General features: G+C 44.4%; 1 protein-coding gene across 11 annotated transcripts in view; it reads left to right on the top strand.

The window, feature by feature from the left end:
- RBMS2 (RNA binding motif single stranded interacting protein 2) overlaps nucleotides 1-26,370 on the top strand; it is a 64,592-nt gene that overhangs the window by 2,302 nt on the left and 35,920 nt on the right. For 2 of the 11 annotated variants that reach the window (XM_044421960.1, XM_044421962.1), the window contains exon 1: nucleotides 665-833. The exons of 1 other annotated variant lie outside the window; for it this stretch is intronic. In XM_044421960.1, coding sequence (XP_044277895.1) covers nucleotides 768-833 — 66 coding nt within the window. In that variant the 5' untranslated portion in view covers nucleotides 665-767. 8 more of the 11 variants (XM_044421967.1, XM_044421965.1, XM_044421961.1 and 5 more) reach the window with 8 other exon arrangements.

A 26,370-nucleotide genomic window follows, 5' to 3' on the forward strand; every position in this document is an offset into this window, starting at 1 on the left:
TCTTAGCAATTAAAAGACTATGCGATTCTGCTCATTCTCTGGTCCAAAAATAACATGCAGGGGAAAGCTCAACCGTGAGGGGGCTCTCAATTAACTGCCCAGACATTAAGATCTGTCTGACAAGACAGAAATACCTCTGGTCTGCTCCAGGAGGTTTGGGAATACGGCATGCTCCCATGCAGCAGTCTGTGTATGGCTGGTTTTCCTGTGGATCCACACAGGATGCATGCTAGCCCTGCAGTGTGGCATGGGCAATTCTTGTGCTGTTGTACCCTGTGTGGCAAACAATACCCTGTCAGAGCTACTGGGCTCTTGGTGAACTTCATGGTTCAGGCCTGCGCTGTTGTTTCTCCTGATGTCCTTTCCAATGCAGTCGGACGCTGACATTTGCGTGAGACCGCCCATCGGCCATGTCATTGACGGTCTCATTTTCATTTCTGTGATTTTCATTTGCCAGCCCTTTGAGGGAAGCTGACCAGTTTGCCCAGTGCAGGCACTAGGACCTTGTGGCAAGCAGACACCCTAGCCCTGGATTCCAGGCTGGCTTGCCTTGGTGACGTAAGCCAGAAGCCCTGTCTTTCTCTCTCTCTCTCTCTCTCTCTTTCTCTCTCTCTCTCTCTCTCTCTTTCTCTCTCTCTCTCTCTCTCTTCTGTGTGTATGTGTGAGTGTGAGTGTGTGAGTGTGAGCGTGTGTCTCCCTCCCTCTCTCTCTGTCTCCCCCCTCTCTCTTCCCCCTCCCTTTCCAAGCTCTCTAACATTAAAGCGAAAATGCTCCTTTCTGTGCCTCCTCGTGCAGGAATCGCCACTTTTGGCTACAACAAGAGCAACAAGAAGGTAAATAAACCAGCTTACGTTCCCCCCACCTCACAAGCCTCCTCCTGCTTCCCTTTCCCAGGATCCTGGAAATGTCCTTGGCTTAGAGAGGGAGGAGAGGTAAAAATGGGGGGAAGGGTAGTCTCCCCCCCCCGAATATCCCAGCTGAGATGGGGGGGTAGGATTGAGCTGCTTATTTGGGGAGGTTGGTTGACTAGAAGATTGACTTCCCTGCAGAAAAACAGTTCTCGTGGGTGGGCTAATCTTGCCCTCGGCTCTCTTGGTGACCCCCATCCATCCCCACACTGCTGACCCCCTTGCCAAGGCCGGAGTGTTCCCAAGGGCGAGTTTGGGTTGGGACTAATGACGGGGGTGGCAATGGAGGAAGGAAAAATAAGCTGGAGAGACCAGAACATGAACGGGCAGTGAAAAATCACAGCATTTAGTGACTCTCCCTGACCGTTCCAATTTTGTAGCTTCCTCTCAGCACCCCGATAAGTTGGGGTGAGGAGGAGAAGCATCCACAAGGGGGTAGTGTGAGAGGGTCTGGATCTGGAATCTGGAGGCAGTTCAGGTTTGGGGCAAGGGGTTCACCCCAGGATCAGAGCAAGGCCTGGTGTTTAATCCTCTCCTGACTCTTTCTAGGGTGACGGAGCAGCCACCCCCAGCGGGCTGTTCTGAAGGGTGGGGTCCCAGGATGTGGTTTCTATGGCATCCACGTGTTCTGAAGGTAATGGGGGGGCATAAAGGAGGCTTCTTCCCTCTTGGCCCTTCCTGTTCCCCACATCTAGAGTGAGATAGGAATACTGTCTGTGCATGGGAAAATGGGGCATTTAGCCTGCAGGAGGATGGAAGGGAGTGGCAACAAATGAGGGGTTGCACCCACCCCTCTTCCTCCTCCTCCCCCTCCGTCAGGGCTGTCACTGGTAACCTGGAAAGCTTGTCAGGTTTGGAAAATGCTGGATACCCTGGTTTGTTTGTTTGTTTGTTTGTATGAAGGCTGGGGTGTGGATTAGTTTTCTCCCTGGCCAGAAAAAGCATAGTCGGGTGTGAATATAGAGTGCCCAGGCATCTGGGTTGTATCCCTGTTTGTGACTGGGAACTCTGGGGTGGTGGGATGGGGGAACAGGGGGAGCAGCAAGGGGAGGTTGAGGGGTTAGAATCAAGAGCCAAGACTTGTGCTTTAATCTCCCTCCTCTCTCTTTTGTTGATTCACTGTATGACCTTGTATGCATATATTGTTGGGTAAAAGGTGGGCAGCGCACGTTTTCCTTTTCTTTGCCTCAGTTTCCTCCCTCTGTATCTGAGATCTGGGACTGAATGTTCTGCAATGAATATGCAAGTTGTGGTGGTTACTGTAATGATGAAGATGGACAAAAAACTGAAGAGTGAGGGCCGATTGTGCATTTTTAATAGTGTTTTTCTGTACTGGGATGGGCATGGATGGCCCTCGAGGTCGTGTTTGCTGTCTTAATCTCCTTGGACCTCCCTGCCTGCCTCTCTTTGAACCTGGATGACATTTTCTCATTGGTTGATTTGGAGTATGTAGAAATAGACAGATGGGAAGCAAACTTCTTCATCAGTAGTAAGGCTCTCTGGGCAAGGCAGTATCTGTGGGTTCCAATCACACATGAAGGCCTGTCAGAAAAGCCCACCTAAATTAAATTATATAAGGAGGAGCAGGAGCAATTAAACTGTGATTCACATAAAGGTGCTGCTTCCTCTCTCTCTCTCTCTCTCTCTCTCTCTCTCTCTCTCTCTCTGTGTGTGTGTGTGTGTGTGTGTGTGTGTGTGTGTCCATCCATTTTTCACCTTTGCCACTTCATGCATCCGAGTTTTCACATTTGTGGATTGTGTGAGTTCCTTGCGTATGTTTAAAATGTTTGGTATTTTTATTTTTTGACTTGCACATCTCAGAGTGCTTTTGAGTGAATTTCCTCTGACTGGCCTTTTGCTGGTTCTGTGCGCAAGTACCAGTCCCAAGGTGGCAGCACCATCAGTGATAAGGCGGGAGATTTGCCTCCATGCCTGTATATGTCTGTGCATACATTGGTGAGCAGGTGCACTGGTGGAAGTGTATGTACCGCCTTATTCTGGGTGTGTATTTAATTTGTATGATCACTACCATATGGCGTGTAGATCTGAATTTGGATAATAGCTGCTGTGTATAATAGGCAAGGAATCATTTGATGTGTATAGACTTTTGTATGTGTGTGACCATATTACAAATAAAGCTATTCTAGGTTTGTTTGATGATCAGTAGGACACTAGAAGTGATGCATGGTAATGACTTCAGTGCACAGTCTACAAATCACCTAGGGTGGAAAGCTTCAGCAAGCAACACTAGTTCTAAATGTATTATACAGAAATAAAATCCATTGATTTTAGTAAAAATTAATTCCTTGCATTGTGATAAAGACTGCCATGCCACCCAATGGGACTAAACCAGCCTAGGTGGAAAAAAAGTTTGATTTAAGCAGCTTATGCATTGTATCCATCCTGTGAGCCAGGTCTCATGGGGGGATTGGTTATGCATACCCATATGCACATCATTTGCATGAACAGTGTAGTGCAGAAGCTGATAGCTCATCAAAGTTGGTTACAGAATCTTCTTTGATTTGTAGTGATCAAAAACTTATTGTTTGCATCATGAGAAGTCACAGTAGCTGCTGGTTCTGTATGTTGCATTGCTCATGTGAATGTAGATATAGAAGAGAGGACCTGCCCGCACAGTGGAGAAGTGGCCTTGTGTGGAATGGGATAAATGTGGACTTTGTTGTGAGGCTTCCTGGATGTCCCTGGTTTGTGTCTTGATTGTGCAAGTATTACATTTTATCCTCTTACTTTGTGTAGTCTATTCTATTTGTATGAGAGGATCAACTTGGATTCCCTTTGACTGTCTAATGTTGGTGGTGGGCAGGGAAACACTGTGTCCCTCTGGAAGTAGAAGGAATTCTGTGCATAACAATTTGCCGAGTGTCTGCAGTTACTCCTAACTTATGAGTGGAAATACTCTCTGTTGTTGTTGGGAGAGCTTAATCTAAACCTAAGATTGATCGATTGTTTAGTTCTTGTTCCACTTTTTGTCCAAACAGTTTGGACAAATGTACATCAGGATGGACAGAATGTAGATTGGGATGTAGATTGGGGTGATTTCATGTAGACTGGCAAGGATTTCTCATTCCCAATTGTTTAACTGTGGTAATGACCCCACGCCTAAGTTATATGGTGAAATGAATGGTGTGTGTGACCAGGAGGGGATTTTTGTGTAGAAGGATTGTGAGTTCTGTTTGGTTCTGGCATTCATGGCATTCAAGATAAGTCCTTAGCCTCATGTTGATTATTATTATAAGTGTGTGACTTTTGCACCTGGCTCTGGTTGCTGGATCTCCGGATTCAAAACCAACAACAGAAGAGAGTAGATCCTGAAAACCTCAAATCATCTCATCCCTGAGTCTTTCCTCTCCTGGTGCATTGCCGCTTTTGGGGCTTATTAGTTAAATTCTTATTTTTAATGTTTCTCTCACATTTCCCACAGGAAGCTCAAGGCAGGGTTCATGGTTCTACTCGCCCCATTTTATCCTTACAAGATAGGCTAGCTTTAGAGGTCATGGTTGACCCAGGTTTACCCAGTGAGCTTCATTACTCAGTGGAGATACCGTTGTATCTTGGTTTGTATGCCTTCTATTTTTTTTCCAAGCATCCCATATGCTTTTCTTCAGTGTATGTTCACATTATGGCCAACATTTTTTTGGAAAAAAAGTCACTGAGATTGTAAGAACAATTGTAAAGTTGTGCCAGGGGTAAGGCTGTGTGGGGAGCAGTAGAGGGATGTACACTGGCATGGTGCAGAAGCACAGTCACTGGCCCACGGATTGGGAAGTCCCTGGCTCAACTTTTCTTGTGAGTTCATTGGGGTTATTTCCTTACTCTGCTTCTTCTCTGAAATTGCCATCCTTTATTATTTTTTATGGTTCATCCAGACAACTACATTTTTAGCCTATTGCGCTTCAGAGTTTTCTGGGTTATTATCCCATTCCCTCACCCTGCAACTTTGTGATTTGTGGCCATATTTTTGGTAAGAAAATACAGTTTCAGCCCTAGGCTGACTAGGAAAGATTGGCAAGGCTTTTAAGGGCTTCTGTGCTGTCAGGTTTTTGTTTTTTGGTTTTCAAGTTCTGCTTATTCCTGATGAGTAGGGGAAGGAAGATGAATGATAAATAACCTATCAATTGCCCCATGAACAGTCTCTCTTAAATTGTCCAAATTTTCTTTCTGGTCTCGTGTGGGGATTACACATAGGGTGGGGAAATTACTTTAATTACTAGTTTCCTTTAGTAGGTTTTTCAATAGAGTAATAACATTAATTCTGTACAAAAAATGAAAAGGAACATAATGATGAGAGTAAAATGGTAAAGAATGCTCCTCCCACACCCAACGGGATCAGAAACTAACATTAGAGCAATTAAGAGTGTCTATTTAAGGGGCAGTGAATAAGCTATTTATCACTTATTCTGTACCCAGCACTCATCTGGAAGTACTAAAATGGGATGAACAAGAAAGATAGTGAACCATTGCTGAAGGGGACCTGCTTGTAGGTGAGTCTTATAGGAGGATCTTCACAATGGCAGAAGGACGTTGCTGGAAAACGTGGTGTTATTTTAACTGCTTGTATGGAAGCTCTGTTCTAATTCCATTTTCTGTCAGTGTCAAAAAGACAGCACCTCAGCAATGTTAGAAGGATTCTAGTGCATAAGTAACTCAGAGGGTTTTTAGCACGCCACTCTCTCCCAGCTGTAAATATGGGGTGACCAGTATTCCTTGAGCTTTACAGGGTTGCTGTCAGGAAGGCAAAATAATGCACGTGAAGTACAGTGCCTTCTCTGAAGCTCTCTCAGCCTTCCCCAATCTGGTGCCTTCCATATGGGTTCGGCTACATTTCTGACAATTCTCAGCCAGCATGACCAAGGTTGTAGTCCCAACTCATCTGAAAGGTACCAGGTTGGGGAAGGGTGCATTAATATAAAACAGAGGAGTTGTTGTTCCTATCCTCATCATGGTCCTCCACAGCCAACCATTCTCCATTTTAAGCTGGGAATGCCAGGAGCTTGCAGAACCATTATTTTTCCTTTCCTACTGTCTGCAGAATTTGCTCCAGGCCAGAGGAATTCAAGGCAGTGAAGGTTTGCCCAGACAGCCTGCCACACTTAAAAATGTGACCTGTATATTCATTCTCCCTGTAAGCAAGTGTGAGATTTAAACACTACTCGCAGCCTGTTCTTCAGCTTAGAAAGCATCTCCAAACTTGTGCATGTTTGGAGGTGGCGATGATACGTCAGTCCTTTATAGGTAGGTTCAGACATTTGATGCCTGATTAAAATTAATGAGAACTTTGATTTTTTAAAGCACATTTTTATAATTAAAACAGATGTTGTCTAGAAGTTCAAGAGATGGAGTCTCTGCACCAGGGTGGGCAACTTCTGGCCCTCTGGATTTTTTAGCCTACATCCATCAACCCTAGCCAGCATAGGAATAATGATGGATTCCCACATTTGGAGGGCCACAAGCTCATTCGGCAGGCCCTATATCTTGAACACACAACCACATAACCCTCTCCATACTTCCCACCAACCCACATGTCTTTATCAGGAGGATTCCTTATTCTCGGACAACTTTAAAATCTGGATGCCAAGTATATCTGGAAAATAACTGCACTTGCATTAAGTCATAGTGCTCTGTTGAGTTTTGATGAAAAAGCAAAAGGTTTTTTTTAATATATTCTTATAGAGGCTAAGTACAGGCTTACCCTATGAAGAATGTGGTTAGGAGACATTGCCAGCGTGGTCGGTGGTGTTTGGTCGCCATGGTGCTGCAGACTAGCCCACAGAATTCAGTGCCAATCTGACATGTGGCTGGATGTTATCTTATCTCTCTTATATCAGAGAGCTGAGGTCAGCATGCAAAAGGTGTTACCGCTCATGGTGTGGGCACATGTATGAGGCTGGTAAATAAATCTTGCAGAAATTTGTTTGCTTATTTATTCATACGTAACACTTACCTGCAAAAAAGATATCAAAATAATGTCCATCCATTTAAAACAATAAAGCCTTAAAGATGTAAATAGAAGGGTATTAAAGCAATACCCAAAATAAACCAGCATTTTAAATGGCTAAATTGGAAAGGGGCATCTTTGTATCCTTTGTAGGAGCCTAGAGAGTAAGGCCAAATGATGTTCTCCAGGGAGCACATTCCATAGTTTGGGAGTGACACGGGAGAAAGCCCTTTTGCCCTCTGTGGGTACTGGTGTCCTCGAGAGGACCTTTACTGCACTGTTGTTTGGTCGCCATGGTCATAGGATTTTTTTTGCCTCAGGAGGCATAGGATTGCCACCCTTGGAGGTTTAAAGGTTAAAACCAACATTTTTATTTGTGGAAAGCAATTGGCAGCCATTGCAGATCTTTCAAAACAGCTGTAATATGGTCCCAGTGCTAGGAACTGGTTAGCATCCCGGCTGCTATATTTTGCGCTAGTTGCAGCTTTCCAAGAATAGCTCGTTCATAGGTGACTGAAGAGCAAAAGAAGTGTGTGTGCTCTTTCTGGGAATGGATGCCTTTCTCAGGCCCACTTTCAATCTTGTAAACTATTGACTTCGTTCAGCTTTATTCACTCATGGCCTTGCAAATGGCTGTTCTCACTGATGTCTCAGTTCAGGAATAATGAAGACATAGCATGTGGTTACTCCTGTAGCTCAAGCAATGGAGCATTGAATCGTTTTTGTATCATGTATCATGTTTTTTATCCTGTTCTTTCTCCTTACAAGCTCAGAGGTGAAAAATATACTTACCTCTTATGATTTCACAACATCCCATTCAGGTAGGTTAGACTGAGGGATTGTGACATGCTTGATGCCATCTGATGCTATTTGTGACCTACTTTGTCCTGGACCAGATGAAGTATGGCTTTGTGGGAACATATACACCTGCAAGGAAAGTTCCCAGATCGTAAGACTGTCAAGAAGACATTGGAAACGTGCTACCATATCTGTTGTGAAAGCGCAGAATCTTCGTTCTTCCCTTGGCTTATTTCCATGTTGCCTTCAGCATCATTTCAAAAGCCCTCTGCATGCGATCGATTCAGAGACCTGGCAAGAGTGATTTGTTCCTTCCCTGGCAGCCTGTTGCATGGGAAGAAAGTGGGAGGAAGAGAAAAGGAGGAGGCAGAAGGTGAGAAGACTTGACCTACTCGTATTTGTCTGAGACCCTGGCCACTACTCCCATGCTGATAAGCCTTGAGGGAATATGGTCCTCAGCAGAAAAACGGTTACCTACATCTGATTGATACGGTTGTGCCCATGTATCTTGCTAAGCCTCCTGTTAATTCCATTTTTTGTATACTGTCCCCTCCTCCTGGAGCTCAGGCTGACATGCATGGTATCTTCCCCGCCCAGGCTTGGAGCCAGGTTGAGGTTCCTCAAATAATGACCAGGACCAGCCCAAGAGAGTGTGGTGTCTGGCACAGGAAATCCAAATATCCATCTCTCTTGTCAAGAAAAATATAGTAGGTAGGTTTCAGGAAATAGCAATGTTGAGTCCCCATTAGGGTTTTTGCTTTGCTTTCTGTGCTTTTGCAAGCTTTGGTTGCTTATAAGTATGACCTTTTTTATATACTGCCCTAGGATAAGGCAAAATAAAGATGGAAATAGAGCAGATATCAACATATAATCAACAGCTGATAATTTGCCATCCATTGATGGCTGGCTTTTTAATTGCTAAGCACAGAAGCAAAAGATGAGTGCAGCTGAAGAGTATCTGTGGCAACCGGATTCTGCAAAAGGCCATTTGGGAGAACAAGGTCTTGGCCTCTGACCCTCCACGCCCCCTATTAAAGTGGCTTTTAGGCAAAATGCACAAATGATTAGCTGATCTCAGGCATATTTTCTGAGTTGAAAATTCAGCCTTTATTTTTATTATTATTATTTGTTGCTATTGATGTTAGATACCAGTTGAAACTTCTTGTGGTGGCTCCTGAGCTAAATTACAATACATACTACCAGTCTAGCTGAATCTTTCAGCCTGCCAGGGACAGAGAAATATTTATTATTTCTGTTCTATTTCACTTTTGCACATATTTGCCCATAATTCAGTTTATTACATTTTGACGGTCATTTCTGGTGTTGGCTTTTTAAATGCACCTCAAAAGACCTATTTAAGTGTATATATGGTTAATTTCTGATCTGCAGATTAATCCAAGAGTTCATTTTAATAGGAACTTGCGAAGATCAAATTTTTCAAGCTTCCCTAGAAAGGTTTGTATGCTAGCACAACATGTGAATGCAGCTACCTGCAAATTTATTGCTGTGTTAAACTTCGAATGTTGGGGAACCCATCTAATACTCAGGCAGGAAATGTCCTATATATGGCCTTAAAAGCAGTTTTGGAAATTTGTTCTAGCCTTCCGAGCAACCATTTTGAGTGCCACATTTTTTTCTTGGTGATAAAAGCATAACAAAACCTGCCTTTAAAACCAGCCCTTGGATTCTTCACAGCAGGGACATATGTAATGTGACACACCCAGTGATGCAAGGTCCGAGTGTGCATTGCATAAAATTGAAGGCTACAAAGGGACCAAAAATGACATTAGCCCAATCTATTGCCTGAGGAAGAGAACTTCAATCTACAAGCCCTAATATCACCTGTGATTCTGGCGATATGTCACAAGTGAAGGGAGGTGCTCTGCAGAAGAGGTACCTAAAATTACAAAACAAATAGGTCCTGCTCATTGAAGAAAGGCAGTCGGGCCACCTTTTCTCTCTTACGTCATAGCAAAATAGAGTAATAAAGTCATTGTCAATATTGTAGGTTCACCGGCACCCATAGATTTATTTATTTTGGGGTGGTGGAGAGGAGCAGGGATGCCTTTTTGAGATTAGGTCTGTTCATGGTTGTTAGCCACAACTGTGACTTTATTTAGCTACTAAGCACTGCACAGATAATGGGCAAGTCCCTGCAAAATGGCTTAAAATCTAGAAGAAATGATACAAAGGAAGAGATGGTGGAAGGCAGGGATCACTACATCGAAGAAATTAATGAAATTAACAGGCTAGAAATGAGTTCAGGAAAACTACTAGTTGCAATAATGTTGTAAGGAACATTATGCACCCAAGAGACAAGATAATTTCAGCTTTAACTTAAAGAAATGTTTCTAGATCTCATGCTTGTCAAAGACAATATATAGAATACTTGATGAACTATGTACTACTCGTAATTGTCTGAGCTCCTGTCTCTTGGATGAACTTGATGTGGTTTAAACTATGCAATACTGTCAATTTTAATATCAGGAAAGTGGATTTCCAGTCACATTTAATCTCTCATGTGATTTTCATGTTACTTGTGGACAGATGTTTACCTGAAGCAGATTATTGGTTATTCACCCAATGTTATTAGCATAGAGCTGTTTAATCCTGGGTGAAGGAGGAGCCTTCACTGGTAAATGAAGGACCAGCACATAAGCTGAAGTAAGGGTGATCTCTTGGATTACAATGAAAACTGTTTTTTAAGATATTATGACAATCCTTTAAAACCTCAGAGTTTAAAAGAAGGGGTTTTTTGTTTGCAAGGTTTGTTTATATCAGTTCCCTCTCCCCCTCCAAAGGTGCTGCTGGTCCCTTGCTGATGACCTGTTGGTAGGAGGAAGAGCTCCTGCTTAGCTTGCTAAGCAGTGTTTGTAATGGCAATCTGTGTAGCATCTCATTGGTTTATTAAGACCAATCATTTGTGCAGTGTTTGCCATTTTGCATAGTTTATTCTGCCTCAAGTGAGCAAGAAGAGTCAACATCCTTTTCTTGTGGCTGGCCCAGTCAAACAAGGATCATGAAGGAACACCCATGCAGGGAGGGTGGCTGGCCTTCCTCTGATTTGCTCCACAGTGGTGCACATGTTGGGTGAAGGGGAGAGATGGGGCTAAAAACTGGAGTGTGGGTGGGTGGGTTCTGGAGACTTCTGGGAGGAGAAAGCACATTGCTCAATATTTTGCTGAATGAGCCTGGGTTTGTATGTTTTTGAGTAGATGCACTGCTGAAGTTAATGTTGCACTAAGCTGTAGGAAAAGGGAAGGGGGTGGGAGAGAGAGAGCCTAGAGTAAACATAATATATGATTAAAAAAAAAGAACTTGTTCTTCAGGCCATTGGTGTAAACCAGAGTCAAAGAAGACTGGAGAACATCCAACATTAGCTGATTTAAAGAAAGACAGAAAGTCTCAAGGTGATGCAGAGTATATATCTTATTCCTTTATGTAATTCCATGTGTTTAGGTCCTTTACTTTATATTTAAGCATTTTCTAAGGTTTTTTTTTTTTAATGCCTAGCCTAACTCTGAAAAAACTCTTCAAGATGAATCCTACAATGGAATAGGGACTGCCTCTCTGTTGGAAAGTATGGGAGTTATAATTCAATGTGTCTGCAGGCTACTAGTGTTACCATAAAACAGTGTAAACTAAATATTGGCCCTAGTTAGGACCAGTTGCTGCTTGGCTCCTCCTTTCTGCAAAATGTCTCCATTTGTGGGTGTTCCACCTGGCAGCCTGAGGGAAAGGTGAGATGGGAAGCCCTGTTCCATCCATCCATCTGGCTGAGGCCAACTGTCCTTTTGCTTTTCCCCTCACTGAACCATCTCAGGCAGTGGCTATGATGGTACCTGAATTTGCTTATTACATCTTTCTTCCTAACGTCTTTCCTATGTCATTATTTACATACCAGACTGACTTCAGTGGAGTGGCAGAAAGCCTATACGTGTAGCAAGTAAATAGGAACCAAGCAGAACAGCAAATAAAGATACTCCATCTTACCACTAAATAATCTTAGAATATCTCTGTATTTTCCCCTTTCAGTGCAACTTAAAGAATCTTGACTAAATGAACATATAAAAAGTAGGATACTGGCTCAGGACACAAGCCACTGGGAAGTCCTTCAGTGCAACATACACTGAAATGCGTGGCTGGAACTTAGTGACCAACAAGTCTGTCTGTTTCTTTTTTTTTTCCTCCTCTCCTTCTTTTGTGTGGTGTCCTTTAGACTGTAGACCTGAGGGCAGGAACTGTCTTTATTAATTTTTGTAAGCTGCTCTGGGGGTGAGTTAAAAATGTTCTAAATAAAAGGTAGAATTGTGGAGCTTGGGCAGGAGGATTTTTCAGTAGATTGCGCCTCAGGGAGGAGCTTAAATCTTTCCATGTTAGAACTTCCAGTGTTGGCAGGTATGCATTTGTCCATAATACAGATATGTCCAAAACACTGAGAGGGTTATAAAACAGAGAGTTATATTAAACAGGCAAGCAGCATCTGTCTAGAAAAAGCTGGATTAGAAAGGTTTTATTGATAAGAGAACTTGTTTGTTTATTTAAAAGGAGAAGTTCTGTCTTTCCTGTAACCTTCCCTTGAAAGAACTCTTCCTTTAACCAAGCTGTCGAAAACACTGCAGGATGTAATTTACTGTATGGATTGCTTAACCTTGATTGTTACTTTTGACTACACTGTGTAGTCAAAAGGGCACAGAAAACTAAGATTCGGGATATGTGGGATCTCTTTTGTACAAGGTCAGGACCATAAAAAAAGGGAAAAAAAGAGAAGAAAGAAAAGATTGCAACTCAGAAAAGCTGCAATATGAAACAGCTTTATGCAATATAAAACCTGTGCCTTTCTTTGCATGCCTGTGCATGCAGATGGATGGACAGGCACCCCTCCCCCATCCCTCTCTACCTGGCAAGGTGGAGAAACACCAAATAGAAAGCTGGTTTAGAATAGAATTGGGAAAGAGTGTATCTTCGCATTCTGTTATCTTCACCCTGAGAAAACCCTCTGGAGCAAGGCTCTCTGGACCACATTCTTGACACCATGTTCCTGTGGATGCAGCATCAGAGGTGCCCTTGGTAGTGACATTTTCATCCACAGCAGTGGCTTAAGAGTAACTCCATTTACTTTCCGCCAGAGCCCAAACAGGCTTCTTTGCTGGGCTTGGGGTTGTCTGATTATGTTGGGACATAGCTTGCGACTTTGCACTGTTGGCCCAAATCTAGCTCAGTCTTGTTTGTGCCATGATAGGCCACAGCTCTCAAACGATTCCAGGCAGGAGTCTTTCTCAGCCCTACTTGGAGATGGCAGGGACTGAACTGGAAACTTTTGCAAGGAAAGCATGGTTCTGCCATTCAACTATGACCTGTTCTTCCCCGGGGCCAGACATTTTCCCACCTTCTGTGTGGCATGCACCTGTATGGCCTGCTTGGTGCCCTGGTTATTGTTGCATATGGAGGGAGACAAGCAAAGAACAGTTGCTGGCTTTCTCCTCTGCTCTGGCATAGGAAGCTGCATGCTTGTCCTCGAAATGGTGACCTGGCGACTGGAGCTGGCTCCTCATGGGTACTGTAGACTTCAGAGCCCAGGGAGGGACACTGCAGGCTCCAGTTCTTCATCAGACTTGTGCAGTGGACCTGCATAGGTATTGATGAAAATCCCTTCCCAGATTTCTGTCCCCATCCTCGCAAATAATTTCTAATTTAGTATATTCTTTAATTAAAAATCACGTATTAGCTACATTTCCAACACTCAGGCTGTTGTTCACAGTGCAAAAAATGAAAAATGAATTCAGTAGAAGTTAAATTCAACCGAGTTAGTAAAGCATAAGCACCACTAAAGAACACCCCTCTTTTCCAAGAACTAGTCAACTAAACCAAAGGCCAAATGGGAGAAATGCTGTGCACACTTTTAGGAGGAACTACAATTCTCAGGACAAATTTCATTCTAAGGCCTTAATTCAGCTGTGGATGTAACTTCCATTTTTTTCTGATTGTTTCTCATTTTATAATTTACTAGATGATCAGCATACTTGATCAGTTTGTGGTAAATCACTCAGGGTTGGTTGCTGGACATGCTTGCTGGTGATGGTGGGAATTGTAGTCTAACAATCTGGAGGGTGCAATGTTGGGGAAGGCTGCTCTGAAGCCCAAACAGTTTGGGTTTCGTTCAAGGCCATGTGAATGCACTTCCCCTTGCCCTGCTTCTCCTTGAATGCCCTAAAATCTCCTCTAGGGAGTCCCCCCAACTCTTTGAAGCAGATTTTGGAACGTGGGGAGACTGCAGTGGGATTGCTAGATGCGGGGAGCATCAATTCCATTGATGGACAGACACCATTGGATTTCACCCGTAGGATCACTTAACACAAATTTGTTTAGATAAAATGTTAGGAGGAACCAAGTCAGTGCTTTGTCAGTGCAAAACAGATCAGTGAATTACCGGCACTCTTGTTAGAACAAAAAAAAGGTCAGGGAATACTGAGTTGGCTTATCCTTGTCGTGCAACCTATACAGATGCATCCTTACATGGAAGAGCCACTGATTGTTCATTCTGATCTATGCATAAGTTAAACGGGCTCCACGAAGCCTATTTTTGTAGGGCTTTTGTGATGTTCTGTGGTGCAGTAGTTGAAGTGTCGGACTAGGGCTGGGGAGACCCACTTTCTAGCTTCCACTTGGCAGTAAAGACCACTAAATAACTTTGGGTCAGTCACTGACTGTCATGTCACCTACCCCAGTGGGTTGTTGTGAGGATAAATGGAGAAGGGAGAGAGGAAGTAAACAGGATATAAATACAATAAATAAAACGGGGTTCCTAATGCTTGTGGAAAGATGGTACAACGTATCCTTCCTTGGTAGGACATGTAACCTTGAGGAGCCTATTGTTTGCATTTCTTTACAGTCAAATTCATCTTCCATGTTCTCACTGGTTAGTGACCTACATATTTGGGATATAAGCTTTTTTGTGCCAGAAGAGGTGTTGCAGCTCCAACCTGCCTAGCCACTGGGTTGGGAAACCTTGCTCCAGTGTGTCCCTGGACAAGGGATAGTCAGAGCTTGTCTGAGGATCTTGCTCAGTGTCTGAACCAAGGCCCCAGGAGGATATATGCAGGAACGACTGGATTTCTCCTTGGGTAAGAACTTAGTGGGCTTGAGAAGAAGTTGAAATATTAATGGGTCACAGATCATTGCCAAGGAACTGGATGCAGGACTGCCTTCCCCAACCTGGAGTCCCTTAGATGTGTTTGGACTACAGATCCCACCATCCCCACCCAGCATAGCTGCTGGCATAGAACTTGTCTTCCCCAAGATATGTGGATAAGTGCTTTTGTCTTAAGACATGCTGAGATACAATGCTAGAGGGAAAACTGTTCAAATATTTTTTGGTGGGGAGGGGATAGGGAATGCTGAGGATAGTCATAATAGAGCTTTAGCAAATTGTTATGGAAGGAAATTGATTGGCAATAGGCTTCAGTAGTCTATAGGAAGCTCTTCTTCCAATGCTGCATGATAGAATTTATTACCATGAGGTACTGTGGTGGCTATTAGCACAGAGAGCTTAAGACACCAGATAGGACCAATCCAGATTAGAGGGATGGGCATCAGACAGCATAGCAAAGAATGGAAACTTCAGGTGTGGGAGCAGTGCATCTTAGATGGCCAGGTGCTGGGCCAGGCAGCAAGGGGTAGCTGTCTCCCTCATGGCCCACCTGGGAGGCTCTAGAACAAAGGTGTGACACCTCTTTCAGCCTGAGGGCCGAATTGTATTTCGCTTTGCAGTTGCACCAAATTGCATGCTATCAGGGGCCACACTCCAGCAGTGGCTGGAAACAGCACAGAAAAAATACTAGCAATTTGTAGCATAAAGCCATGTGTGACAGTGAGGCATTTCACCCTTCCAGAATGGGAAAACTGCACAAAAGTTAGAAGCCATTGCATGACTGGTGGTTGGGGGGGAAAGCATGGAGGTGGAAGAGGGGGCCTGGCCACCTGGTGACCGCAGGAGGGCCAGCTTCTGCATCCTTGCTCTAGAGACACACACCCTGGGCCGGCCAGGGTGCTGTGCTTGAGGGGTTGCATAGGCTGTTTGTTCTTCAGGTCACGGCATGTAGTAGTGGGGAACAGGGCAGAGCAGCATGTAGACGGGCAGGTTTGTGGTGTGGAATGCATGACCAGGAATCTGGATTGACTGAGGTGTGGATTAGTCTGTTAGTTCCTCAGAAGTGAGCTGGATGGACAAGGGCAGCAGCAACAACCAGGTCCAGCCACTTCTCTGGGAATGCCCTTTGATCAGTTGCTAAAAATTCAGGCCTCTCACCTCAAAAGTGCCTTCTTCAAGGACTTTCTTCTCTAGTCAGTTTGTGTTTGGAAGAGTAAGTTTGAATGCTCATGATTCCTTTTGCAACAAACTTCTGAAACCTCTGCTCCAAATAACAGAGTGGTGCCATCAATCATTCCGTTATTTGGGGAATATTCAGCCAGTTTGGTTCAACGAATGGGCACTCTCCAAGCCAGCCTTCTCTGTCTGCCAGGGCAGCTTTTTGGCTTGGCTCTGGAACAAGCAGTGCTGCCTCCAGAACTAGGCAGGACTGAAACGGGAAGCCAGGCATGTCACGGTATCAACCGCACCCAGATGGCGTCACCGCTGAGGCATCTTGTGAGAACCTGTGACGTCACTCATGGTTTCCTCTGTGGGTCAGTCTCTCTCAATGAGGACAGCTTGCCCTGGTCTTTCTGCCATCTCAGTGAAAGAGGCTGTTGTGTCAGATTGTAGGTCGTTGTCCGTAGGGGTGTGACTCATCAGAGTGTCATTTCAGGGAGTGATTTAGCAAAGCAATGTTCATCCTGGTGTGGGAGCTGTGATTCATGTTTTCTTTTTGTTTCTTTTTGTTTCTTTTTAAAGTAGGCATAAACTTACATAACTACAGTTTCAATGGATAGATTCTTAAAGTTAGACTGGGATGTGGAGAGCAGGAATGGGGAATGTGTGATCCCAGATTCCAGCTCCCATCTCACCTATTCATATGCATAGCTTATGTGCATATATATCCATGTCTGCATTACAAAATAAATCCCATTTGAAATTATTTTAATGATCATAATTTAACTGTCATTCTTATCAAATAGCCATAACCTCTGGGGGGTCACTGGTAGTTTAGTTCCTTTGCTTTTGTGTGTGTGTGTGTGTGTGTGTGTGTGTGTGTGTGTGTGGATAATCTTTAGAAGAATATAGTAGAAGAAATAGTTAAACAAGTTGGTTTGAAAATACAAACATTATAGATATATAATGTTTGTAAGCTGCCCCGAGGCTTATGTGAAGGGGGCGGCATATAAGTTTGCTAGCTAGCTAGCTAGCTAAATAAATAAATTATATATGTATGTATGCATATTGTATTTTCAAACCAACTTGTTTAACTATTTCTTCCTCACTGGCCTCTTAATTGTTTTTAAAAATCCATATTTTATATTTCCAATGCAGTCAATGAGCATAAGGTATGCAAATCAGCAGTAGCATCTGTTCCTTTGACAGTCCATCTGGGAGAGGTGACAAAAAGCCTACCTTGATAATGATGGTGGCATAACCTGGCATCTCACAAATGAGGGTTATGCAGCATAGCTGTGTAGCAAAGGACTGGTGAGCGATTTTCAGTGGAGATGAGCTTTGCTTCAGCTGGGGAGGGCAAGGCACAGTTTTAGGACAGGGTGGGGACTTGAAGGATGTGTCACTCATGTTTTTGATCGCTGTTGCTCTCCCGTCTTTGTGCTTGCTCTCCAATAGAATTCATGTAAGAAAAGACAAGTGATGGGGACCTGTCCAAAGCCACCCACCCAGCCCATGGCAGCAGTGGGGTCCCCCCCCCCCACTTTCCTACAGTCAGTGCTCAGGTCACTGTTTAGAGGCTCTACTCACTTGGCTGCTCATGAGAAGTGCTGAGGTGGTGAGATCCAGGCAAAGGGATTTCTGGGTAGCCCTTTCTCTGTTCTGAAACTTGCTTTATGCTTTTCTTCTTAAAAAGGATCTATTCAAGTGGGCCATTCCTGCATTGGTAAATAATATGCTTCATCCACTCTTGGCTTAATTTCCTCAATTCTTACTGTGTTTGTATACTTACATGTGCTTTGTGTCCAGCCCAAAGGAACTTTGTGAGGGTCTCTGAAAAGTACAATATAAACATATCGAACAAATAAAGAATAAAGTGCTTGTAAACTTTCCTCTGCTTCATGATAGGTGCATTGCCAGCAATCATGTTACACTCTTCTTGGTTTAAATATTGCCTCTCCAGAAGTCATCCTTCCCCAAGCTTTGCCTGCCATGGACACTGGCCCATAATGCCATGTTCGTAGACTCAACTTTGTGTTTCCTGCATGGGACCATGCTCTTGGCTCAGTTGTGCCATAACATGCTGCCCAATCCCACTTTTTCTCATCACCTGCTCCTCTGCCTTTTGCCACACAGAAAATTGCCTTGAATGCAAAACAAGTGTTCCTGTCAGTTTCATCAGTTGACACTGCCTTGTTAATATCCCTTTCTGCTTCTTTTTTCTCATCTGATGGAAAATATTGCTGTTCCTCATCGAGGAAAGGATGAACCTTTGAAACCAAAAACAAACAAACAAGGCAACAACAACAACCCAGAAACACAAACTTTTAAAAAGTGTTTGTGGATTTGCAATGTGGTGGGAGGTGGCAGAGTGAAGTATACACAGACAACTAATGAGTAGGTTCCTAGCTACAAGATCATGGGCACAGAAGAAAAACCAGGTGCCTGTTTGGTTTTTCTTTCTTCTTTAAGCAATGCGATTGTTTCATTTTGAGAACTGTGTACATACAATGGATTTGAAAAAGCAACCACAAAGCATGGTAGTTGCTACTGCAAGTCCTTTTTATTTACTGATTTTTAAAGCATGTTTTTCACAGAGCTCTGCAAATCAGGGAGGTTGTCTTGAGGTCTGTTGCTAGGGGGACTAGTAAATTGTCTGTTTGCGGTGACCAAAAGTGCACTTACATAGATAGAGGAAAGCTTAAAACATTTTTTCTCCCCTGAAAAGCCATTTCTAAAGGTACAAATGGAGGGTAAAGGTCTAGAAATGTCCTTCTGATAGATCTTATCTGTTCAAAAGTGATTCCCAAATTAGAGCAACCATTGAGAAGCAGTTGCAGATCCACCTTCCTGAATGGCCCATCTTTCAGTTAAAAAAAAAACCGCATAAAGTTGCCTTGCCAGGAAGTTTACCTGGAAGTAACTAAGTTGGACTTACTTCTGAGCAGACAAGCCTAGATTGTGTTGTAAAGCTGGGTTCTTTTGGTGATGGCCCCTGAATTTTGAAAGTCACTTCCTGCTGCTTTGTGCTTTATACCTTTGAATGCAGGCTTTAAAGAAAAGTATTTGTTCAAAATGGCCATTCCTGACCAGTTAGGTGATATGTTGGTCCACTTCTGGGGAAACAGGGCCTGGGTTGTGCTGTGGAGCTGCAGTTCTGTCTTCTACATACATGCACAGCAATAGTGGGAGAGCTGCTTGGAAGGCGCAAGGAAGCACTGCCGTGCGCAGCAGTGTGGTCATGTGAATTAGCCCCTTGCCGGATTGTATGAGGTAGCTGAAATTGTTTGCTTAGTTGTCCTTAAATGTCAGGCGGTCAGAAGATCAGGGAATGACGGGAAAGAAGAGGTTATCTCAGAGTTGGCCTGAGGTTTGCATCGCCCCCCGCCCCCCTCCTTTGGCGGCATCTGGTCCTGGGCACTGTGGTGAAGGGGAGGCTGTGACTGGGCACTTGTCTAATGCAGTCTGGCTTTGTATTTCCTACATGAAAGTAAAAATACCCCAAGTAGGTCAAAAGGGCCTACTGGGGAAAGACCTCTCTCTGCCAGAGGCATTGGAAAGATCCCGCCAGATGGAGAAGGCAATTCTGGGTTGGGTGGACCAAGGATCGTCACGCTAACAGGCAGCTGTATTGCACGTTCATTTCTGACCTATTCCCAGTGTGCTGACAGGCACAGGAGCAGAGCGTGTGACGGTTTTCCCCAGCATGGGATCCTGCTTTGAACTTAATCACAGTTTAATCCAAAAGCAAACAACTCATCCACCAAAGGACCACCACTCACAGCCAGTGTTTGGAGAGTGGAAGGCATGGGGCATCCCTGGGAGGAGGGAGTGCAAAAGGAGTGATCCCAGCATTTCTACGCTACTCTCTTTGTGTTAAAAAGTCCATTCCTGACATTGACCTATTAGTTAATCCACCAAGTCTGCAATCCGGTGTGTGTTAAACAGAGAAAAGGCCAGCAGACCCCAGCCTGGTGTTCTCCAGATGTTCTGAACTGCCACTCCCAACATTCCTGACCATTGATTCTGCTGGTTGAGGCTCATGGGAGTTGACGTACAAAACATCTGGAGGGTACCAGGTTGGGAAAGCTACACTGAACATTTAGTTCTGGTGTCACCTAGTGACAATGTGCAATTTAAGGAGGGGGACCACCGTTTAAGGGCAGAGCTTATACATGCAAAGCCTTAGAGCTGAACCTTAGTATATCCAGTTGAGAATACTTCTGCAAATCTTCTTGCACCAGCTGGTGCAATGCTGGTACAGCATTGACACTGCATATAGAGCTGAATGTTTTTTACACAACTGTTCACATTGTAGGCAGGCATAATTTGTTAAAACTCCCAGGGTGATACTGGTTCAAGGCTGTGTCTTACCTTATTCCTGGTTTTGAAGATAAACTTTTTTCATTGGATTAGAGTGGTTGTATAAAGAAATCACCATCAAAAAGAGGTTTTTGCATTTAAGTCTGCAAAAATCTTGTGTTTAACCCCCCCCCCCCCCGGAAACTCTTTCAGACCTGCTGCCAGTAAGGAGTGACAATGTGGGTTGAGCAGAGTATTGGTCTGAGTCAGCATAAGGTATTTAGCTCCTCAGGATTTTTTCTTATTTTTCACTAAAAATCTCCCTGGTTAAATGCGCTCTTCCAAAGGTGCTTGCTCCAAGCAATTCGTTTTCAACACTTTTGCAGATTTCCTAGTCACAGAAATTGTTATGGAATTTGGCAGTTCTGCAGAAGCTTGGCCACATTGGCAGAAGATGCCTGCGGCTGCCGAATGCTACATGCATCATCAGGAGCCAACAGCTGCTACCACCTGGTGAAAATAGCAGTGGAAGAAACTAACGTAAAAGCAGGCAGGCATTAGCACCTTCGAGCTGCCTTGGAGGTTCTGGCAGCCTTGTGGCTAGGCCTGAGCTGAAAGCAGCAGCATCAGGTTGTGAATCACTTCCTCCTTGTACTGTCTACTCCCCCTGCTTCAGTCTGCCCTCTTCTTACCTCTAGTGCCTCTTAAAGCCCCAGCGTGTTTCTTCAAGCTATCCTCCTTTTCCTCCAGCAAGCCCTGCCGAAAACAGCTTGAGATCTACACTAAATAACTTTAACAACCAGGAATATGCAAATGGAGTAAATTTGTGTATTCTTTTCAGTGTTTTTCCATGCAGTATAGCAGTCATTTCCAACAGTCTTCACAAAGGTGTTGGATTCCAGTTCCCATCATTTGCAGACTGTAGGTGAATATATATTTCTTTAAACACCAAATGGTCCAATATTGCAAAGAATCATAGCATCTCACATTGAGGAAATGCTTCCATTTTCTATTGTCATCCATCATCCCACATTTCAAAAGTCAGTATTTTGTTGTTGAGATAGTGATACACAAACACACAATACAAACAGTCTCCAAGCTCTATTGTGCTAGTTTAGGTAAAATGTTTACTGGTTTAAATATAGCAATACAAAGGAATTACACTGAGTAGGAAGTTAATCCTAGACTATGGGATCCAGCTATGGAAGAGAGAGCAACAAATAATAAAAAATGCCAGAACTATACGACTAGACCAGGGCAAACCAGGCTCAGGTCAGGCTGGTTGGAACAGTTCTGGGGGCTGTAATTTGGCTCCTGGCAGAATTCTGTTCTCCTCATCTTGCATGTTGGCTCTTCTGGCCATTTATTTCTCCTGCCTCTGTTCGCCTTTCAGCCCCGGAGACTTAGCTGGGCAGTGGATGGGTGGGCTGTGGCTGGCGCTCTGCCTCTGTCCGTTCAGGACCCTCACTGTGTGCAAAGAGCCTGGGAAAGTGGTGATGGGAGTTGTAGTCCAGCACATCTGGAAGCCCCCAGGTGGAGGAAGGCTGTTCTAATACGGTTGCTGTGCTTGGTGCAGTTTCCTGGGGCATCCCCTTGATCTTGCGAGTGACCCAGAGGTGATGTGAGCTTGGCTGAACCCCAGGCAGAGAGTCCTGACGCGGAATGTTGGAAGAAACGTTTCGCACTGCTCTTCCCAGGGCACCCTGCAGCGAACTGTGCTACTGGCTCAGGGCAGGCAGCACAAAGTTCTGAAACTCTGTTCTGTGCTGCCGCAATGACCGTGATGGCTCCCTTCCTGGGAAAAACCGTCCTCTTGCCCAGAGTGGAGTTCCTGTAAGTCAGCCACTCTTTCCTCTGTTGCATTAGTCATGAGCGCTGCCTGGAATGTGAGTGTTGTGGGCACCCTGCTGGATCGTTTCAGTGGCATCACGGGTGAGGAGCAACATGGTTCTCCCCCTGCCACCCCCACGCCAGTGACATTTATGGATTATTTTTCAAATGTGCTCTAAAGTGTGAGAGCACTTGTGCATCCCGTTGCTTCCTTCTGCTCAGAAGTGCAGGGCATCCTTTTCTTTTCTGCTGGACCAGCCCACCTTTGTGTTTTGTTAACTCTTCCATGCCCTGTATTAACACGTACGTTCCGCAGAATATTATCTCCTACATGACGTATCATTTCCCATGCATGGCATGCTGAAGCTGCCTTCATAAAGGATGGGAAAATAATGCACGAAAAGATGGTGATGGGGCATCAACATGGTTGCCCTTTCATTCCACTGCTGTTCAATCTACTCCACCGCTATAGCTAGTGTAGGAAATGGAGTGCCCCTGTTTGGGCCCAAGATGCCACAGAGCAATCACTAATGTAATACAGTAAGAGCACATCTGTCCACAAGTGGCTTGCAATACAACTGCAAATCTTATCCTCAAACCCATTCTTAAAAAACTGAATGTGCTCTAAATCACATCACTCCACATTTACACGTGCATGACAGTGTTTCAGAAGAGGTCCTGAGATGCTTTTAGCATCGCTTGTGGTAATGGCCTCCAACTTTCATTAGTACAGCAAATCCACTCTATGCGTATCTTCAAATATACCTTAACACATTAATTATGTTTAACTACTTATTTTCTCCTGTAGGTTCAGTCTGCTGCAAACATATCAGTTCCCCTTTTGGTTTAACAAACAGGTGAGCTCACTGTAGAGAAAGCACATTGGTTGTAAACCTGCAGGTTTTACATAATTTCCAGGCAGGTCATAGGAAACATAGGAAGTTCTCTGACAATTTGTCAGACCCTGGGAACCTCTAACTCAGTTACCATCAGTGTTGGCTGGCAAGGGAGTTGCCAGGGTTGGGGGCAGGATTCCTTCTATCCCTACCTGGAGATGCTGGGGATGGATCTCGGGGCCCTCTACATGGAAAGCTCACCCTGAGCCTCACTCACCGTCACACGTCTCCCTGGCCCAGTTTCCAGGTGGGCAGGCAGAAATGGGGGGGAAACCCGCATGATCAGGTGCCCCTTTGTAACTTGCCCATCAAGCTTGGTTCCCATCCTTGAGTTGATTGGCTCCACACACCTGTGCAGCATCAGTGGGGTGCGTTCAGAAGAGGCTTTTCTAGCGCCATCGCCCTGCTCCCACCTCATTTGGGAATGTCATGGAAGCCCAGACATGGACATGTCCTGCTTATAACCTTCCCATGTTCTTCTGCCACTATTTCTGGGTTATTTTAACCAGCTGTACCATGGGAAACCTGTTAAAGAGAAAATGGCCTCCCAGTGCCTTCTGATTGTTCATCAGGAGGTTTTGCGGGATTTCTGCTTGGCACACTGCAGCAGGCCACAAGACTGAGCTGGGGAGGGAGAGGCCATGGCGCCTCTGCCCTGTGCTCTTTTGTGGGATTCCAATTATACGTCCAGTTTCTCCATTGCAAGATGGCTGCCCCGTGCAACCATCCAGACCACACATGGAGAGAGAACTCTCTGTTAGCAGTACCTTTATCTTTTGCTGCTCTCAGGGATTATTTCCCAGCTTCCAACACTTGTGGTTAAAACAGAATCGCTTAAACTCAGTGTGAAACCAGAAAGACTGCTAGCTTTCATTTAAAAAAAAAAAAAAAAAACCAAAGCTCTTATTTTGTCTTGCCCTATCAGTTGGCAGAGAAAAACTTGTGAATGTGACTAATATTCTTAAAAGTCTGCAAATTGGAGGCCAAAGAGTTAGAGATCAGATTACAGCTGTGTGATCGCATGGATTTTTAGAGTAGTCATGTAGTTCTGGAGATCCAAAGGCCAGCTTACTCCTCTCACCTGTTGCGAGAAAGGGCAATGTCCCCTGACTGTATTGCTTTTCGTTAGGCATGTCGATGGACATGTTTGTCCTGAGCAAGAAGCTGTCAGAACTAGATGGAAAAGTATCAGGCACAAGCTGACAGTTGTGGAAATTAACCTTGGAGCCCCATCTACCCACCAGCCCTGTTTCCACTCTTTTCCTGGCTGGAGCTCTGCTGGAAAGATGGTGCTGCTCCAGAACAATTGGTGTGGGGGTTGGACTGGCAAGGCCTCCACAGAGATTGGATTTGTGTGACCCATGCACTCCCCTCCCCAGCGAAGTTCCTGGCTCTCTCTGGCAGCCTGTGAAGGGCTTGGTAAACTGCCTGGGACAGCACAGGCAGAGAGGGCTGGCAGAGCCTGCTTTCTGGATGCTGGACTTTATTGGCTCAAAGGGTCTCAACGTAAAACAGTCCTGAAGAATGGGGTTGTTGCAGGGGGATGCCTGCCAAGAATATTAAAAATAAAAAAGCCGACAATGGCCATCTCCTCCTACTATCAAGGAAAGTTTTCAGCAGTGGGGGGAAGCTAAAAGGATACTTACTCCTCTTCTGACCCTGGAAACTACCGCACCCCCACTTTAAAACAATAAAAATACTTGGGTTCTGGTTTGCAACTAGCCCCAAACTCACACTTTTTAGTAAGTCATCACATAGCAAAGGAAAGTTTCGGTAGTGGGAAAAACGGTGATCGTTCCCTACTCTCCACTCTGAACAGCAGTGTAGAACTCCTGGATGCTTCTGTTAGGTGCTAGGTTTGAGTTCCGTGTTTGGGGGTGGGTTGCCACTTGCACCAGCCAGCAGCATCTTTTCTTTGACTCCCTTGCTGTGTTTCTGATGCCACCTACTTAGGCTTGAGTTCACTCCAGCAATGGGCATAGCAGACCTATGAAAGGGTTGAGTTCGGTATCAGCTGTTTTCAGAAAACTTGGCCCTTGGGGAGCTCAGTGATGATTAGACGGAGAGCATAGCAACATTTCTGTTCTTCAAACATGCTGGTGATCAACAAGGTAAACCTATGGAATACGTAGTTCCCAGTTTTCCAAAATTTTCAGAAGGAGAAGGCAAAAGGGACACTTAATAAGAGCATTAAGGTTCCAGTAGCCCTGAGTCAAGTAGGTGATGCCTTCCCACTCCACCTGGAAGACACTCCCTGTACTTCTTTTTGCTCAAAGGAAATGTAGGGCAAGCATTTCACACTTTCATTTTAAGCACCACTTTAAATGTGGTGGTTAACTGCTATTTTAATTCTGAATTGTAGAAGTATTTTTCTGGTATTCTCTTCTGTTGATTAGCACTCATCTACTGTCAGCTGATCTCTTGCAAAGATTAGCTTTGCAGTGGAGCTGATATCTTGCAAAGGGTTTTGGTGTAAACCTGCAGGCCCAGTCCTGCAGTGCTTCTTTAGTGTGCTGCAATTACCAGCAAAGCTGTTTAAGAAAGGGAAGGTTGCCTTCATGGAAACACCATGAATAAGACTCCAAAGTGGTTGGAAGAGTAGATCAGTCCTAATGCTGATACTTTGTGGTTTAGGTAAATAGTGCTGGCAGGCTTGTTGAATAAACATCTCTGCTTTCTGGCCTGCTTGGACATGTTAGGAGATGTAGCAACTATTTTCTGATTATTCCTAATTTGGAGTGCCCACTTGAGGAAGAATACAATCCTGTTTGGTTCTAACAACATTCTGACTGAAGAGACAGCCCTTGGGAGTTTATTGCTCAGAGGGGTCCAGTGGACAGAAAGGGCTGTAACTGGACAGAGGTGAGGGTGGGTCACACAGACCAGGAAGGACTGGAGCTGTCCATATTTTGCAGTGTGAAATGTATGCCAGTGTAAACCATGGAACCCTCACTAGAATCCTCGTCCTACCTACATAGAAGTAAGCCTCATTGAAATCAATAGGGCTGACTTTAGAGTAAACATAGAAGGGCACACTCTGTATGCCTGTTTGGGCAGAAAAACGTCCTGCAGCTCCCAGCTTGCCTCAGCCAGCCGTGCAAGTGAAGACACAATTGCACCTCCCACTTGGACTGTGGTTAGGTCTCAGTGTTTTGTGTCATAAAGCCCAGATTGGCTTCATGTCAGCAAGCCCAGGCTGCTTTCTGAAGCATTTGTTCTGTTTTAATTCAGTAACTTACCTGGGATATAAAATAAAGTGGAAGTTGAGCAGTATATGGGGTTGTTTCTTAAATGAAAGTTTTGAGGTATTGGATTATTTTCTGATTAAAAACGAACAATTTCTTTTTCAAATGCTAAAAGGAATCTTTC

The sequence above is a fragment of the Varanus komodoensis genome, unplaced genomic scaffold (genome assembly GCF_004798865.1).
Source record: "Varanus komodoensis strain SLA01 unplaced genomic scaffold, ASM479886v1 scaffold12, whole genome shotgun sequence".
NCBI classification, from domain to species: Eukaryota; Metazoa; Chordata; class Lepidosauria; order Squamata; family Varanidae; genus Varanus; species Varanus komodoensis.